The sequence below is a fragment of the Acyrthosiphon pisum genome, chromosome A1 (assembly GCF_005508785.2).
Source record: "Acyrthosiphon pisum isolate AL4f chromosome A1, pea_aphid_22Mar2018_4r6ur, whole genome shotgun sequence".
Classification (NCBI taxonomy): domain Eukaryota; kingdom Metazoa; phylum Arthropoda; class Insecta; order Hemiptera; family Aphididae; genus Acyrthosiphon; species Acyrthosiphon pisum.
Genome location: NC_042494.1, coordinates 118,823,289 through 118,844,628, shown reverse-complemented (window position 1 = coordinate 118,844,628; position 21,340 = coordinate 118,823,289). Strand labels below are relative to the sequence as shown.

The 21,340-nt window shown below is 27.4% G+C and overlaps 1 protein-coding gene across 2 annotated transcripts in view; it reads right to left on the bottom strand.

Moving 5' to 3' along the window:
* LOC100165828 (chloride intracellular channel exc-4) overlaps positions 1–16,859 on the bottom strand; it is a 29,968-nt gene extending 13,109 nt beyond the window's left edge. The window contains exon 1 of one of the 2 annotated variants that reach the window (XM_008183569.3): positions 16,403–16,859. In XM_008183569.3, the coding sequence (XP_008181791.1) occupies positions 16,403–16,486 (84 nt within the window). In that variant the 5' untranslated portion in view covers positions 16,487–16,859. The remainder of the gene's footprint in view (positions 1–16,402) is intronic. The other variant, XM_001945320.5, reaches the window with a different exon arrangement.
* Positions 16,860–21,340: the final 4,481 nt, after the last annotated feature.

The following is a 21,340-nucleotide window of genomic DNA, read 5'->3' as shown; positions in this document are numbered from 1 at the left end:
AAAAAAACCACAAATATAGGATGATATGAGACTTTGTTTACTCACAATTCACAATGAAACCATAAACTGTTAAATAATGTACCTACAATAAGATTTATGTACCTTAAACATATCATGAATAGTGAAACTAAATTAAGACAAATACGAACTTTGATTCCATTATAAAATATTATATTTTTATAATTATTATTATTAAAATTATAAAAATCAAACAAAACTATTTTGTTTGACTTTTTAAAGTGTTTCATAGTTATTGTGGTTTTAAAATTAAAAATACCTACTAAGTTTTTAAAATAAAAATTGTCATTTTTACATTATACATTATTAAATAATAAAATTATTCTGACCCTATATTTTTATTTTATTTTTCTATGAATGGAAAAAATTGAATTGTTCATTTGAATAAGTATTAGTTTCGTATAGATTTCGTCTAAATTTGAACTTGAAATATTGAAGTCTGCAAAAAAAATATGTTAAATTATTTTTGAGATATTTAGGTACCTATAATTGTAGGAAAGTTATGAGAAACGGTATACCTATATTAAATAATATAAATAATAATGCTCAAGAATAGAAACCGGGGAACTCGCTCTGTTGAATCGTAGGTATCGAGTGTACATCGTCATTTAAATGTGTTACCTAATTTAAATTCAATGATAAAATTATTCTGAACTTATATTTTTATTTTATTTTTCTATGAATGGAAAAAATTGAATTGTTCATTTGAATAAGTATCAGTTTCGTATAGATTTCGTCTAAATTTGAACTTGAAATATTGAAGTCTGCAAAAAAAATACGTTAAATTATTTTTTGAGATTTTTAGATACCTATAGTTGTAGGAAAGTTATCAGAAACGGTATATCTATATTACATTTTAAAAACCTTAATATTAACTAAAAAATTTCACAATTTCGTTTTTTCCTCGAATTTTGTAAAAATTTGATTTTTAAAACACGCTTATAAAAAAAATTGTACCTTTGTATTTTTAAATTACCATAAATTCCGAACTTATAGTGGGATTGTGTATAACATAATAATATAATAGGTTAGGTTATATATATACTATTTGTACTTTTTTTTTATATATATACTATATACTATTTACTATTTTTATATACTATTTGTATTATCGATATCATATTACCATGTATACTGTACCTATAGGTACATGATATTTTGTGAATATTTTATGTATCTACAGTTACATTTTATTACATTAAAATTACAATATCAATTTTCTTAAAAACTGACTATGAATTATTACGCAAAACCTGTTTATGACAAAATCGATATTGTGATTTTAATTTTAATCGAAATCGATTTTTTTTTGGTGTAACTTAAAAACAAATAACCGTAAATACTTAAAATTTTCAATAAACAATTTTGAATCTTGTTGTGCTATTTGTAATCATTTGACATTTTGTTCTTTGTTTTTTTTCTATACATTTATTTAGCGGGTACTAAAAGCTTGAACATTTAATAAAACATAAAATATTATAATACCAGTTTAAAATATTAAAGATTTTTTATATGCTTTAAAACTCCAATGTTGACATTTTTTTAAATCATGAAAATTTGCAAATTATTTTATAGTTAAAAATGTATGAAATGTTCAATTTGTTTAGCTAAGGATTGAAAATATAAAATAAGTTTTCTCATAACTCATAAGTATTTCATGTTGGAACCAAAAAATCTAAAAATGATATACATGATGCGGCGTAATGGATTCCCACATTTGCGAGGTGAAAAAATACTACAATATATGGACATTTATAATTTATTTATTGAAACTCTATTAAATAAGGTTTTTTGAAAGGTATTTTTTAAAAATTATATCGTCTTAATTTATCTAATATTGCTTTTTTGAGCGACGCTCATTTGGAGACATTTTTTTTCAGTTACTGTGACTTCCAATCGGTACTCCGAGGTGTTGGAAAACTTTTTACGCCCGAAAATTGAAGAGTATGAAAATACTGATGCCTTCTGGTTTCAATAGGATGGGGAGCTGTGCCGCTGTGGCCCGTTTTTCTCACAATATTTTACAAAAAATGTTTCCTGGTCGCCTGATCTCCTCAAGGGAAAACATTGCATGGCCTCCTCGCTCCCCTGATTTGATCCCATGTGACTATTTCTTATGGGGATACCTCAAAGCTGAAGTTATCAAATATCGACCTAGAACCATTGAAGAACTAGGCTATTCGTCAAGTAATCTCTGGGATTCCACTCAATATTCTGGCGTGAGTAATGGAAAACTTTCGACTCTAAATGTGCGTCGCTCGAAAAGGCAATCATTTGGACGATATAATTTTTAAAAAATAACTTTAAAAAAACCGTATTTAATGTAATTTTGATAAAAAAAAAGATTTCATATTATCTTGTATAGTTTTTTTTTTAATTCACGTCGGAAATGTAGAAGTTTATTTTCCGCGCCCTGTATTTAAATCAGGGATGGAAAACGTTTTTAAAAAACGTTATTAAACGGAAAAAAAACAAAAAACGAAAACAATTAATAAAACGAAAACGAAAAAAAACAAAAATCGAAAAAAATTTAATAACGAAATCAAAAACGAAAACGAAAATAAATTATAGTATACATTATTAAATTATACCACGAAAAAAAAATTTTTGAAAAAATATTCACTTGTCTTTACTTTTTAATCTTTAACTTTAAAAATATTTTAATTTGAAATTAGAAATTTTGAATTTTCTAATTTTTATATAAATTATAATTTTGATTTAAAATTTAAATATTAAGAATAATTAATTGTAATTTTTAACTTTTAAGTGCATTTCTGTATTGCGTGTTACATTTATAACTTAAAAGTTAAAAGTTATAAATTATAAGAATATAATATATATTGTTTTTATATAACGTTTTTAAAAACGTTATTTGCCTATTGTTTCCAAATAACGTTTTTGATAATATTGTTTTTTTTTTTATATCTATGATAATTAATTTTAATTTTCAACTTTTAAGTGCATTTCTATATTGCGCGTTACTATTATAACTTAAAAGTTATAAGTTATAAGAATATAATATAAAAAAAAAAAATATATTATTAAAAACGTTATTAAGAAACAATTGGAAAATAACGTTTTTAAAAACGTTAATCAAAAACAATATTGAAAAATAACGTTTTTAAAAACGTTAATCAAAAACAATAAAGAAAAATAACGTTTTTAAAAACATTAATCAAAAACGTTTAAAAACGTTAAACAAAAACGATATTTTTTAAATCAATAAACAAAAACGAAAACGAAAAAATTAAAAACGTTTTCCATCCCTGATTTAAATAGAAAATAATGATTTTAGTTATTTTTTTGTAATTTAAAAATATTATTTGTGGGTACTTTTAATGTAGGTATATTATTATTTATTAAAATATATTTTATACACACAATGGCATTTTCAAATGTAATGTTTTTGAAAAAATTAATTTAACTTTCTATATAATACTGAAAGTAAAATAAATTACTTTAATAGTAATAATATTATAAAATATTAGCTGTTCTGCCCGACGTTGTCCAGGCCAAAGATTTGTATTTTTAATAAATATATTTATACAAAACGTAAATGCGAGCGTAAATGCCATATTTTTCTAATTTTTGACTCATTTAGCTCTGATCCCGCACACTTCGTTGACCGTAAAAAATGTCAACTCTTAAAAAAATTGTGATTGTTCAATTCCAATTGGGTGTAACTTGCTACAGTAAGTACAACTCAATCAAGTATGTATTGTGCGAAAATTCCGTAGTGCGCATGCTTGATGTGCCCGATTAACCAATAGCAACCAATATACAAATAAAATACTATTTCTACTAATTATTATTTCTCTTATAACCAATATCACCCATTTATAAACGAAAATTTCCATCGTAGATATCAAAATCTCTGTTTGAACACCTCCCCGGGTTGGACCTTTCGAGTCCAATTGTAAATCTAAATCGTCTTACAGGTGATTATAATCACAATTACTATAATAATAACTTTGATTATAAAATATAAGTATTTTGTACCGCAGTTGGACATCTATATAGTATTCATAATCAATGGTAATATAATATATGGACAGTCATTGCTCAGAATCGATTTTCGTATACAAAGACTTTATATCATTGAATTAAAATTTAACACATCCATTACAGTGATCTATTCGATACCTACAGTACAGCAGAGCGGTACCCACTTGCTCACCTGTTTTTCTTTACTTTTAGTAAAAAATATTTAATAGTTAAAACATAAAAATATTTAATTAGAGTATAGAAATTAATACATAGAATACAAAAATTAGAATACATATACTATAACTATACCTTACAGAAATACTATTATTGATTTTTGATATAATTACAATTTATAAAGGTATAACGTAATTTACACGACTGCAAGACTCATATACACAAATAATATACAATGAATATAACAAGTATTTACTATTACATATTATTGTTGTGCCTAAATGAGATATAGGCGAAACATATTATTATTTTTAACTAGGGTTGATGGTTTCTGATTTTCTGATTTCTGATAAATTCTCAATTTAAATCATTCCTTTAAATTTAAGATATGACTGTTAACATTTCAGAAAATACATAGTTTATTTTATCAGTTCGCATACATTGCACAAGATATACTACAGACACGAATAGTCCATAGTCAGTCATTATTAATAAAATATCCCCTTCAGTAGACCGTCTGCATTCTAAGACAACTTATGTTCGTATATCTTTAAATAAAAACAAACACGTGGTATAAATACTACAGTATGGCTAACTTAATAAATTAAAAAGGTACAGTATTAAGTTTATGTTAAGTTCACTATAAATGGAGATAAATATTCTTATAAAAAAATAATAGTACCTACACATAATGTTATAATCATAAAATATAACGTATATACGTATGCTCATAATTTATAGCTTATATAACTATCGTTAATTTATATATTTAATGAGATACAGGCTTGTGCCCATCAGTAAAATAATGTATCTACTGCAGATAAATAAGTCTTATATTATAATAAAATTACTATAGTTATACGAGATGACCCTAAGAAATAAAGAAACGATAGGCTATATGAAACAAGCTCCAAAGGTACAAAAATGACATATCATTTGCGCTAAAATGTGTAGAACATAAGCGCCAAAATTAATATTTTATATAAGTAGCTATTTAAAAATGTCGATCTTATAAAAATTGTCAATAAATATAATAGAAATTAATAAATTATAATTTTAATAAATAAGTAGATTTTTTCAATCTTATAAAATTGTCAATAATAAATTATCAAAATATAATATAATATATAGTTCTAATGTTAATATCTGTTATTTTACATCTACTAACCATGTCACACAGGTATGTAGGATTTTGGAACTTTATTGGAAATAAAAATTTCAACGCTTTTTGATTAGGGTATGTACTATATGTATATAACTCATAAAAAATGTATGTTAAATTTTATTTTACTGAAAAAAAAATGTATCATATATACTTACCTAAATGAAAAAAATAAAATAAAAAGTAGGTACACAATTTCAAAAATGTATAAATAGCTCAAAAAGGGAAATCATTTGTGAAAATTATATCACATCTTGAAATTTGTTGTAGGTATATAGGTACATTTGTTAAAAATGACAAGTCACTAAGATTATTTGTTTTTGAATTACAATTAACAATCGAATTAAATTTTGAATGAATAAAGCCTGTTTTGAGACGTACTGTTCATTTTTTACCTTTGAGCCCCCCCCCCCCTTCCAAAAAAAGTACCAACTAGATCAAATTGTCCACCTTCAGAAATCACTCTCGAAATTGAAGATCGAAGCTATTTTTTTCCATTATAAACCGTGTACAGTACACTGTACACAGAAAAAAACACATTACTGTAAAAACAATACATTCATCGGAATCTCAAATAATTCAATTATTTTGCGAATCGCGAACGGACAATGGAGTGGTAGGTTTGAGTAATATATACGGTAAAACATCATTTGCAAATCATTTAGTACAGTGAAAAAAATATTTATTAGTAAAAAAAAATCAATTCAACAGTATTTGTGTTGGTGTTGGTATTTAAAAATACATAATATAGGCACCTAGTAATATGAACTATGATCAATGGATTCTTATTATTATAATCTACATATCTATGATTTATAATACAACGTTATAAAAGCCACTATAAAAGCATTTATACACAAATTCCATAAGTCTTATTTTCGTCTGGATCGGACTCTAGAGTGATTTATTTCACATTGTCTAACAAACAGTCCTGTAAAGAATACTTTTAAAAAGTACTTGAGTAAATACTCAAATACATTTTTTTTTAAGTATTTAATATACTATTCAAATACTTTAATTGTAAAGTATTTTAAATACTACTTTCAAATACTTTTCAAATACTTTTTGTTTTTAAAATGGGTTTCTAATTATCGTAATATAAACACATAGGAAGTAGTTATCTAATAATTTTAAAGGGAATATTGTTATTCAATATTCAATAACTTTTTTTAAAAATCTGGTTTTCACAAACCTTTGGGCTTCGGCTTACACAGAAATACAGAATATTAAATAAAACCATTATTCTATTATTGTAGTTGACAATAATATTTTTCCAACCAATTATTTCGAATAAAAATAAAATGTTCGAAATAAAAAACCGAAGTATTCAATACCAAAAAGTATTTAAAATACCATTCAAAATACTTCATGCTGAAAGTATTTAAAAAGTTATTCAATACTTAAAAAAGTATTTGAATACTTTTACTCAAATACTTTTACTTAAATACTTTACAGGACTGCTAACAAAATATGGCGAGTATCAATTTCTCAGCATAGAATTTAAACGCCAGAAACGGCACGAGGCCTAAATTAAGAAGGGAAAGAAATCACGTCAACGGATGATAAACGGTCAAACCGTAGCACATTAACAATAGGAGAACAAAACATCGTATAAAATGACAAACAGTAAATAGATACTATTTACAGTGAGAATATACAATAAGGCATAAGAAATGTTGTCCTAGAATGAAACAACTATATAAAACGTCTTATAGTACCTATGACATAATACGATTAATACGTACCTATGGACGTTATACGATTAATACGGAAGTTATAAGATGGAGTATTAAAGGCCCGGGGCCAATTTTTCAAATTTTCCGCAATTCTATCAAATTTGAAAATTATACTATAATAATTTTATATTTTAGTTGGCACCTTAATTAATACATTTCCACTAATCTTCTGAATGATACCTATTTAGGGGGGGGGGGGGGGGTATGTTCGGTGTATTATATTAACAAAAATTACTTTTTAGAATAATCAACAAACTTTCAAGCCTTCTAGAACTGTCAGATTCTGATAAGTGATACCTGTTTTTTTTTTATCCAAAAGATAAGCTACTTTCTACAGCCCGCATTGAACTCCGATTTTTCATTTTATTTTAATAGACATATTACCTATAAAATTTGAGATAAAATATTAGAAACAGTGGGCTGTAGAATATTGCCCTCATTAAAAGAAAAAAAAATTAAATTTGGTGTAGAATCTATATAGAACAGAATAATTATTCCTGTAAAGTGTATTTTTGAGGACAAAATTATATATTAACACCGGGCGCGTTAACCTATAGGCGTTTAGTTGTATCAATTGGATAAATACGAGTCAACAAATAAGAAATAGCATTAACATAATATCATTGATTATAAATACTAGTATTTAGTATTTAGTATATAGTATATAGTATTTATAATCAATGATAATATTAACTGTAATGGTTTTAATTTTTTACTACCATTATTATAAAGTAATATACGAGGTAATATACATAGTGTATTAAAAAACTATGATACACACACACACACACACACACACACACACACACACACACATACTATAGAATAACATTTACTATATAAACTAATATTGCAATGGTGTATTATGTGCTTTATAATATGTTGTAATAATCAAATAAAAAAAAAATACAAAATACACAAGAAAATATAGGTGGTAGAGGTAGAAAAAAATCACAAGATAATATAATATATAGGTCATTAGTAATTATGATGCATCTATATCGAATATCCAAAAGACGATATTCAACCGTTTAAAAATTCTTTAATAGGCAGTTTAATACACTGTACCTACCTAAAAATAAACTATTTTTGTATTCATAAGTTCATAGTACAATGTACAAAATGTTAAAAGGTAAGATCATATTGAATTACAAGTTTGAAAATTATATTGGAATTCATTAAAAAATAAATCCTAAAGTAATTTTTTGAATGTTTCGACAACACGTTCACACTAAATACATAAATGTTGTCAAAAACGAGAACAAAACATAAACACTTGATGTTTTCCGCTTTTGAGCGTATACGAAAAATGTCCTCAAATACACGAACATCGTGTCACCAGAATGGATTATGTCACGAAATTTAACCCACTTAGTCACCGATTTTCTGGGAAATAAGGAAGTTGCCATTTTGTCAGCTTGGAGTAAAACCGGCATTAAATATATACTATGATCATTTAATATTTAAATTCTTACATGGTACTTACCTATATAGGTATTATATTATAATATAATAGATGTATATTATATAATAATTTAGTATGTCTAAAGTTTAATTCGCTTGTATATTAAAAACACTTTATCCATATGTAACTGTGACAGTAAAAGAAAACCCTTACATATAAAGCCATTAAAGCTTAAATTAAATATTTGCTTGGGTATCTACTTGACAAGTTATAAACAATGAGCATAGGTACATTTAATGCCATTTCATATAGGTATGTTAAACCACTAGGCTATCAGTATTGTGATGTAAATTCTATTTAACGTGGAACACTAAATCTCCATAGCCGGATGTATGCCGATACCTATTGTGGCGTGATTAATTGCTGCCTTGACCTAACAAGCAAAACTAGCCACCAGGTCTAATTGTTAAGAATATAGCTATAATTTTTACTAATTACTGAGTGACTGTCGACTGAGTATGTTTGTATTTTGCAAAAAGTTTAGTACATTATAAAAATATTAAATAAAACATTTTTTAAATGCGTTTAATTACACGAACAGTTTTTTTACTTATGACTATCTATATATTATACAATATATATACGCGTGTCGCATATACTATAAATGTAAATCAGTTCATTAATTACCTATTGGTTTATTAAAATCAAAATATATTTAAAACTAGAGAAAAATATTTTAGTACTTACTTGATATAGCAGGGGCGGATCAAAAGCTTGTTTAAATGGGGTGGCGAGTAGTAATATTTTTGAGCGATGTATAAAGTACAATAACAATTTTATTTCTATATTAATTAATAATTAACTTATATGAGTTCATATGAGAATCCAAGTTCAGTTTAAATACTCTGAACAAACATTGATTAACAATTTTATTGTAATTAATATGATTAATTAAATAATCTTATTAATATTTTTTATTTTTTAAATTAGTTAATTTCACGATGTAGATATTACGGTGTGGTAACTTCCGATCTTTGAATAAGAAATTGTTGAGACTTTATTTTACGGCATTTAATGCGAGCATAGGCCGCAAAGGAGCGATAAGAAGGCTGATTCTTTAATAATTTTGTGTAGCGGTATACGCATTAAAACTTAGGAACGAATGTAGCTTACTTCCCAAGCGAATTTTTGGAATATTTTATTTCTGAAATGTTAGTATTATTATGCTCAGTGTATTGGTGAAATCATAATTTCTACACCGTATTATCTACTTAGTGAAATTAACTAATTAATACTAATTTTTTTAAAAATCCCAAGGGGGGTTTCCCACGTCGCCCCCCTCCACTTAAATCCACCCCTGTGATATAGGTATAAGAGATATTATATATGTTCTTATACAGTTATACATAAGTACGTATATAAAAATATAAAATTGTATTCATGTTTCTTTATAATTATTCAAATAAGATACAAAAAATATATTATATGAATATAAAAACAATTAATAAATGAGATACCTACTTATAAAAACCAACAATATTTGTTCATATTTATTTTATACATAACATATAAGCTAGATATAGCAAGGTAGCCTACATGTCTTCTTTTATTTCATAATTTTAGTTAAAGCTACAAATCGAAGTACGAACAATGGAATAGTAGTCATTGTCTATTGAAATTCTATTATAACTGCTAACAATCGTTACCTAGTAGAAAAATTCCAAATACAATAAAACATGTTTGCTTTTAAATATAACAATATAATGGGTAAAATCTAAGATATATTTATGGTGTATTTTTAATTTTAAAGCAACTATTTTTTTGTAATTTTGTTATACTATTTGGTAAAAAGTGAGTACATTTCTAATAATAAGTGTTTACTACCACGTTTTTCACCGATACCACAAAATAACTTAAAAGATTAATTGTAAATACAGTAATGAGGTGTTTTTTTTAAATACCTATAGTAATTAAATTGGGAGACTCGATTAGAGAAAAATACGTTTAGAACGAGAAATACGGTTTTCTGAGAGAAAAACTAGAATCCTTTTCAAATTTCACGTGACAAACATTCTTCTCAAAGTGAATATCACATTAGACAAGACGTCCTGATATTTTGAGTGTGATGCGAAATGCGAATCACACTCAATCTCGTCCTTCGTACAATACTACAATTACGAATAACACGCAACTGCATGATATTATTTATGTTATTAGATAACTATATCATTTGGTTTTAAACGATTTTTAATTTAATAAAAATCTGTATCAGTAACATAATTATATGTGAAATGTTTATGTATATATTATATTTAAATAATTTTTTAATGTTTCTGAAAACTTGTAAAAATATTAACATTTTAATACTAAGGTAAATTTAGGTATATTTAAGTTTTATTTTTTTTTTTTTTTTTTTTAAAGAAGGTATTTATATTCAAGTAATCATGCCTGATGACGTATATCAAGACAAAGAACTACACATTCTTACACATTTAACTCATATATAATACACGTATACACGATACACCCACATATATATATACATAATAACTTATAAGCATATAAATATAATATATATTACACAATAAATACTACTAGTGAAAGTAATCAATAAAATCTATTGCACTTGAACATAGTGATATTCAGATATCGGCTATTGCCTTATTAAATCCTTTTTTTGGAGCTAAATATTCTATAATCAATTCGATCAATTAAATGAAATGTTTTAATTTTTAAACATTTTATTACATAATACAAATTGGGAAAAATAAATATGGATCTAGATTCCAGATATACATTATACAACCATATTAATATTTTATACATATTATACACAGGTACCAATTTAGACGCCGTACTTACAGATGAAGTGAAAATTAAATAGTCACGAAATGCAGATATCACATTTTATTATAACTTTCATACACATGCACTCGTCATTCAGTGTCAACAAATGTTCAACAAAAATTCGTGAAACTATAAAATATACTTCCTACATTAGATAGCTTATCAAAAATTGTCTCACAGAAATTAGTTAATTTATTAATTTTAGAAAATTAATGGATATCGCAAAAATGTAATTTTATGCAGACGATACTACATCTGTATACTAAACAGGTAAAGACTAATAAACTTGCATGACATTTTGAATAAAATCAATTTCAAGCGATGTTATACTTATACCTAACTTAAAAAAAAACATTGATGTACCTACGACAAATTATGCACATGCATATTTAATATGAGACAAGGTAGTACAAACACTGTTATCTGAGAGCAGTGAAATATGTACTTGGATGAAATAAAAATAAATAAAATCATAGTACTAAGTACTAAGTCTTAGTACACTATAATTTCTAATACAATAATAGATACCTTAGACCTTTTCTATAATATAAGAAAAAATATGCAACAAAAATTAGCATTTTTGTTTTCCGTAATACTTATCCCATGGTAATATTCAAAAATTAAGAAAAATATAGTTAAAATGCTTTAAATGTTAAATTATTAATATATAGTTGGCAGTTGTGGTATAGTGAACTTGTGACTGGCAGAGACGTAGGCAGCTGAAAATAAACGACGGCTGCGCACGTGTAGTCAGTATTTATAGGGGGCCCAGGGGTGGACAGGTCGAAGAGGCATGCGGGGGCGAGACATCTGCACCGAGACCCACCACCATGAAGTGCTACGGGAGTTACAGCACCACATACACACAAACACGCCACCCGCAGCCGGTTCGCATTTCTTTATTACATAGGTTCATGTCCTTTATTATGTACTGCAATAGCACAATGTTATACGTCTGAAGTCTGAACATCACACTCAAGTTCTGAATCGTAGTGACTATAAAATAATATTATTCGTGCCCTACGACTTTATATAATATAACATATAAGATAGATATTATTTGTATTCTCTAAGGTACTCTAGTGTAAATAATGTCTACATTACAATTTAACGAAATATTGTATGAATAAATAAAACGTCACCAATAACAACCACGAAGTCGTTATTCTTATAAAGTATTTAAAATAATACATTTTAAAAGGCATTAGGTGGGTTAATTGAGTAAAACGTATACATTACGCAATCGTATACTATTCATTAACTGTAATTAGCACAGACAATGGAGTCTTGAGTTTAATTTAAATTATCTCTCCAGTCTCCATTAAAGATAAATATGATGTGTAATAAGTATTTAAATAGGTGGGGTGTTTGAGATATAAGTTACTAATGGCTTAGAGAACAGAGTTGGAATTACATCCGTAATTATCAGGATAATTTTACTATTTTGTATTCTGATCGGATAATTATTATACAGCTACTAATATGAGCAGCTATCAGTTTCTTTTGTTTAATCGAAAAATCCGCTTAAACAGTAAAAATCGAGGTAAAAAGTCCCTAAAAGATTCAAACAAGACACTCTATGAATAATATGTATGGAAAATGGAACATGGATTTTACTTTTTAAAGGTCGTTATCAGTATTTTAATTGTTGATATCAAAATGTTAATAAAATCGTTAATAGGCCACAATATATTCGATTAAGTTAGAAGTATTATATAGTATATACTCGGTATATACATAACTAAAGTAGGTAGGCGATAAGATTATATTAAAATGTAAGCTACTATAATAGGGATGCAATTTTTAGACTTTCTTTTTCTTTTTGATATTTTGATGGCAAATTATAAATGTTTGAGATTTTTTATAACACAATTTTAGGATTGGAACGACTTAAGTTTGTATTCCGTGATTGTAATTTGTCCAAACGACAACATATTGTGTCATGTAAAAGTTAATAATTACATATCTTTTTATCATTTTTATGTTCTTTATAATAATATTATAATAATTATATTGTTGTGATTAATTTTCCTTCTGTAGTTGGTTAATTGTTAGACCACAGCAAAAATGTATTTGAAAAGAAGTAAAAAAAATACAAAATTTTGATTGAATGTTAGATTTAAAACACATACATTTCGGCCGATTCATTTTATTTTTGGAAGGTCAAAGGCGTTGTGTAAAAAAAGTGCGAATGCACACCCTGTAACTCCCCCTACATGACGCACTTGGTAGTTTTATAATTTTCGAAACAATTAGGCAGTATAGGTAGTTAGTAATAAATCTTGAACTCTTTTATATAGCTTTTCTAAGGGCAATAAAGTGTAAATAGACACCAATTTAAAGAGTTTAATAATAACTATATAAATTATATAGTAAATTATATACCTATATATATTATATAGTTTTTTTTTTTTATGTTACAAAACCATTTGATGAAGTTCTGAATTCTAACAACAAAATTTGCGGACACCTTACTTATCATAATTTTAAATTATATTTGTATTTATTTTGAAGGTTATTAAAATAACACTAGATTAATAATAATAAATATGTAAAAATAACAGGGTCTTGCACCCGAATTAACCCGAACCTCTAAGGGCCCATATTACAGTAGTTGAACTCAGGTTAAACCACCGAATTCGGCTGGTAAAATCAGTGGTTCAAGCGTAACCGAGGTTTAAACTATGATTGTAAAACAGGCCTTAACACCCCTAAACACCCATAAAAAATCAAACACACGAAACCTATATAACCCGAATGATTCTGTTTTCAAAACACCTGTATTAACCAAAACCCGTATAAATCATTCGGGTTAACCCGAAACCCGAATAATTTTGATTATTACAAACTCTTCATGTGTTGTATCATACGAATAACGAATATCGTAATTCGTGGCTATTTACCAGTTTTCCGAAAATCGCGAAATCATAATTTATATTTTATTTTATTTCTCTACGCTTCAATGCCCTTATTGGCCTACCTATTTTAAAAATTTTATTATATTCGTCGTCTTCGCAAGTGGTAAATTGCATGTTTGTAATTTGTATCACTCTATGACGCACCTCTCACGCATTTTTGTTGCTGTTATTATTAATAATAGGAGCGGGGGGTCATCAAAAGCTATGTTTTTTCCAGACTACTCAACACCCATATTAACCCGAATTATAGTGGTTTTGAAAACCCGAATGTTTGTTTAAACTTTTTATTTTGGTGTTTGAACACCCGAATACATCCAGTACCCGAAACCCGAAACCCGAATAAATGATTCGGGTGCTAAACCCTGAAAAATAATATTGAGCTAGGGATATATTATTTACAGAAGGAAGAGAAAAATGTCCAACAATATGAAAACGAATAATTTATATCATTTTTGGTACACCACATAAAACTAATAAATATTATTTAAAGACATGCCCAACAAGTTTCAATGGGTATTACACGTCTTGTATGTAATATAATTGACAAAGCAATTAAATCTATTTATCATAATAAATATCAATATGTATATTATGTAGTATGAATGATAATGATAATGGTTGCCACTTGCCTGTTAATACCTATGTTAAGCGTAATATTTTAAATAGGTAACTATTATTCATGAATAATAATCTTTCTGTTCGAATAACTAATATTATTATTATTGAATTATTATATATTACGTATATTTAGTTATGTAAAACATATAACATTGATGAGCAATAATTAATAAGTATGTTATACCTAACATTTTTAAAATTTTCCCAAGAACTTTAAGTTTATAACAAACTAATTTTAGAGAGACATTTTTAAGATAAATAATTTAAAAGTATACATATAATCAACAAAATATATAACTAATATTAAAGAGTAATAATATATTCACTTATTAAATATCAAAACTACCAATATTAATACTAATTATTATATATTATAGGTATAGTTATTACGTACCTATATTACTGTTATTAGTAATAACTTATACTTATTACTTATAACACATTCAGGATCATCGATTTATGTATCTATATATATAATTACAGTCGTATTATGACTGTGATTGCTGATCAACGGGTGGTCATTCTTATTGTTATAGTGTTACCTACCTAATTAATTATTCAATTAATTAATAATTAAGAGTTATAGTATTCATTATTCAGTGTTAAATAACTTCTACGTATAAATATATTTGTTTTTGAGCGTTAAAAATAATGATATTTTTGATAATTCCACAGTAAGATACTAATATTCTTAATTTTTGTCCAAAACGATCTCGGGGTCATTACTAAATTCTTAATCCAATCTATTTGGTAACTTTTTTTAAGCTTTTTCAGTAACTTAAACCTTTTGGCTTTTACCAGCTATTGAATATCAATAAATGTTGGTAAATTTAATGAAAAAAACCTATCTCGTTTCAACTATGTTATTGGCAATAACTTAATGGATTTATCTCTTTTTTTATCACATACCTTACTTTACCTACCCATAATATTATCGCAGCCGGTATGTTATGTTACAAAATGGTATACATTTTTACTACCTATAGTTGAATAAGTTTTACGTCATGATTATGTGTAATGTATTTTACGAGGTCGTAGATTTTATTTTATGTATTGAACATTTTAGTATTTAGGTACATGTTAATATGATTACATGAACGATAATTGTGCCATCTATTTCGATGCCTGAACATTTTTTTTAATATGTATAGTATAGATAATACTAAAATAAAATTTGTCAGTTTTAGTAACAGATAACGCAATATTTAACATGAAAATACGTCATTTCATAAAATACCAACCTGCTAGGTATTGGGCGTTTTAAATTTATTTAATTTGTTTGATAATCAAAGTAATAAATTTACTATATGCATAATATATTAGTAGGCATAAAGTGTCGCTCGGAATAAACACGGAAGGGTGTAATTGGGGAGATTTTTCATTATATATTTATTTAAGACCTTTAAAACTTACAACACAGTAACACACCTATAGTGTTTGATTTTGTTATTGAATAGGTTACTCAGTAAAAACTTTTCAACTTTCAAATGAAAAGGCCAAAACTAACAATGTTCGTAAATATTAAACGAAGACTTACCTTAATGATGAGCTCAATTTCCGGTACATGACCATTTTCTTCGTGTCCGTTGCCATTGGCGTGTGGCGCGTCTTCATCGGCCATAGTGTGTGGATGTATAATAATATTAGTAAGTTATAATAAGTAGGTCGGACGTCGGATTATTCGATTAACGCAGTAATAATTTTATATATTTAATAATCAACAGTAATTATTTGTAGGCGAATGTGACTAGATTCAGGCAAAGCTACATACGCGATCGACAGCCGCACGCCGCAAACACACCACTCGTTAGCGTCTTGCCGTGTTACAGTAATAGTGACCAGTGGGCAGTGACGACTGACGAGTGACCGTCGAAAGTTGTTTTTATGATATTAGATTATTATTATTATTTTTTTTTATCAGCGCAGAATTCAACAAACGATACGAGAACGAACAACCATTCGGCATTCAACCGCATCACTGATTGACGAACCACGAACGGCATACGGAGGTGAAAGCCGAAAGCATTTACCCAAAAAACGTCCTTGGCTCCCGGGGCACGTATCGTGGCGGAACAAAACATCGACTGTTTGTTCCATGACGGTAGGTCTGTGTACTCTGTTTAGTAAAACGCGCGCTTTTATAACAAATTACTCGATTTAAAATATTATCTTACTTAAACATTACACAATAGGTTAAATTTAACATTTAATACGTTAAAATTCCCTGAATTTACGCTGGTAAAAAGGAAATTTAAATTTAAAGAAATATTTTTCACTGATATTTTATAATTTTTTTTGCATTTCATTGAAAAATCGTCTCACATAATGACATAATAGGTAGGTTATGTTAGGTTAGGCGCCCTGAGAGGGGGGCAAGTTGGGACAGATGCCCTATATTTTATATTTTTATGTATTAACAGACATGCAAAGCTTCTAGAAGAATTTCTGCCGGCGACTATGCATAATATCTATTGGTTATTATGAAAAAAACAGTGTTGAGACTTGAGAAAGTTCACTTAAAATATTGAGTTTGTTTACGTTCAAAACGCTTTTTTCATTATTTATCCTTTACTTAACGTTTTTAAGATTTATAAAATAATAATGTTCATAAACGTGTTTGTTTACTTTTAATGCTTAATTAGATTATCTATAATAGGTACTATATATAAATATTATAAAGCTGAAGAGTTTGAATGTTTAAACATATTATGGTAATCTCAGAAAATTGCAGTACAATTTCAATTAAAGTTATATTGATAGATTTCTTAAGAGTCTCACTCAAAGCCGAGAGGGTGATTTTAGCTTCTTTTTTTCAAACTCTCACTGTCTCACTTCACAAACATTTTGTTTTCGATCACGAAAATTGAGTAACTTTTTGTTTTATAATATCATATTATTATATAATATAAGGTTGTCTTACAAAAAAATTTAAATAAAAAAACTGTTTAAATTAGTTGACCCATGTTGCTATGGGATTTTTTTTAAATAAAAGAAAATATTAAATGCATTGTTATTTAGATTCTGAGTGGAGCGATGAAGCTAGTGCTTTTACAATAATGTCTATTTCTTTTTATCCTGTTAACAAATTTTCTACCAGAAGGAGTGCTTTGATTTCAACATAATATAGTACCTTATCTTTTAGCAATTTAGATCAAGATAGTAGGTAATTTAAAGAGGGCATTTTTCGATTTTCTCAATAGTTTTTTAGCGTCACGGAAAAAAACACCGAAATTTAATTTTCTAATCTATTTTTTTCTAACGCATTATTTATGACGATTGAAACGAATAAAATGTAAAAATTACCTAATTCCCACAAGGTAATAGGTATATTATTTACAATTAATAGTTATCTACTTATTAATACATATTTATGATTCATAAATATTCTTTCGTCCGCTCAGAATCGTTTTTTATCGAATGCAATCATTGCATTCAAATTGAATAACATAATAGTCAAGCCTGGATTAAGATAATTTTGGGCCCGAGGCCAAACAATTTTAGGGGCCTATAAACATAGTAAAAATATTGGTGACAGTTACATTTTTTTTTTACTTTATAGGTATATTATATTTCATTATTTTCGTTAATTAAATACTTTTTTATAAAATGTTAATGTTTGAACAATGAAAATAATATACATAATAAATTATAAATATTATTGTATAAATGCGTTCATTATTCTAGGTAATTATATTCAAAAGTTAACATCAAAAATAATATTATTTTGTTTTCATTTTTATCAATATTATGTACTGTAGAATTGTGTATAATTAATTAATTGGTATTGTACTCTTACTCTTTTTACAAGCTATTGCTTATAGAGATAGTAGGTATCAACTTTAAATGTTAATTTAAATGTAAATATTAGGTATTATGAAGAAGTTTAAATAAATTATTATTATTAAAAACAGTTTTACAGCCAAATCTAAAATACCTATTAAGGTAGTAATAATGATTCAATCATCATTCGCCGTAAATTCGTAATCGACGGTATTCGCCATACTCACTGCTCAGATATTCCTATAAATCACATTTCCTTACCAATTATTTTCCTGCTTAAAATTGACGACATTGTCGATATTACAATAGCATAATAATAACATAATTATCCATTACCGATATATAAATATATTATAGTAATATTTAGCAATATTAGCCTATAAGAAACTTTAATATATTTTATTCAAATATTTCTAATTTAATAAAAAAACATACTATCCGCTATAGGGGGCAGGGGCCCACTATTGTTTTATATACGTTGTGGCCTGTGGGCCCGGGGACATAGCCCTCTCTGCCCTCCTTAATCCGGGCTTGATAATAGTATACTATCCTGTCCAGGGACCGAAGGGACGAATGGACGATGCACAAACTTCCACCTACTTCACTACGCTTGTTTTATTCATAGGTATAAACCTACAATAAAAGGCCATGTCCTCATAGACTCAAAAACTACTCACAGATTTTGTTGAAAGTCTAAGAGATATCATCAGAACAGTTTAAAGCAGAGGTCTCCAACCTTTTTTTACGGTGGGCCAAATTTGATATACGCTTTGGCATCGCGGGCCTATATTTTTAGAAATATGTTGTCTAAAAAAAAAAAAAGCTCGATAACTTCAAGCTGGTAAAGTTTCTATTTTTATGGCAAAAGGAGAGGCGGGCCGTAGGTTGGATACCCCTGTTATATAAGTTTACCTATTAAACGGCATTACAATTTACAACGAGATACGAGTAATTAAGTCTAAAAATTATATTCTTAAAATAAATTTGTTCTCATAATATTAATGTATTATATACAATTAATTGATGGTTTTTTAAATTGAAGTGAGGGCCGCATCAAAATCTACTGCGGGCCGCGGGTTGGACACCCCTGGTTTAAAGACTAGTTTGAACCACCTTCAAAAATATTAAAATACCTATAATAAATCTACCTCATACCTCACAATATTATTGTATTTTTTTTAGGTAATTTATTTATACCGATCATGGTTAAAGATCACGATTAAAGATATTTCTATAATCAAGTTCAAGATATAAGATTGTCTAATATATTTTGTATTTTACATATGTACAACTTACTGTATAATAGGCTTGAGGCTTCTTCAACGATATATTTTTGATTTTTGAATATCAATATCGTTATTTCGTGTGATATTGAAAAAAAATGATGTAGGTAATTATTGATAACTTGAAAAAAATTGTTTTTAGAATATATTATATAAGTTCTTCGGCGTTAAAATCAGTTGATTAAAGATATACAGGTTACTCGATCTTTAACCGTGGTTTCGGGCAACCCAAATACCCAATGGCCGGGGCCAATAATTAAAAAATTATTAATTTCGATTGCGATTATATATTCAATATTGTACGATACTTTGCATATCTAAATTTCCGAAATCGATAACGTCGGCGAATTTAGTGAAAAATATTCAGCCCACATGAGGGGCAGCTGATGTCCACTCTACCACTACTGCATAGGCATAGCTAGGGTTAAAACTCTAGGGCGGGGGCTACACCCCATCTAATAAAAACTATTAATTTAAAATAACTCATAGGAGGCTTAAATTATCTAAATCAATAAGGGATATTTTTTTTGAGAGGGTGAAAATAAATTGTAGTTAGGGGGGCTAAGCCCCCTCTCTAATTGCGCCACTGCACTAACGTTCTGTCATGGCAGATTAAATAAATAAATTTAATTTGTCATGGTCCAGTCTGTAATGAAATCAAAGCCAAACATTTAAAATGTACTCTGAATTGTTTCATTTCTGTATAAAAAAAAAATAGTAATCAATCTATTTATCTATATTATACTAGCAGACTAGCTGATCCCGTGCACTTCGCTGTCCGTTAAATGCACCAACTCTATATGACTCAAATTTGGTTCAATTCGTTATTTAATATTAGATGTATGTTGTTAAAAATGTATCTTAACTTTTCCGTTGCCCGAATAAAAATTCTGATTCGCGGCAGTATATTATCAGGTAGGCAATTTACCTGTGGTAGATTCGCGGACCCCGTGCTGTTTGTACGCAAGTGTATGATTTAACTCAAAAGTATCAATTATCAAAGTTGTACCAAGTTTGTCGTATTCCAACTATGGTGGATTAATTTAATCAATTAATACAAAATCCTAACCTGACCTTACTAATATCCGTTGATAAAAAAAACCAAATTTAACCGTTTTTAAATTAGCTTGTATTCTTCCCAGAGGTCTAATCTACACACAAAAATTTATATATATACTGACAAAAAATAATAATACAAATCAACAAACTTGCCTGATTAACCAAAAGCAACCAGTATATAATACACTGTTGTATTTTTAACATCCAGAATTCCTACTTTTCCTAAAATTTTTTTTTGTAAAAACCTTTTCCTGGCAATTACGAACATTTAAAAGAAAATTTGAGCCAAATCGGACCAGCCGTTCTCGATTGATGAGGAAACAACATTTTTTGGGCTCCATTTTTATGTATAT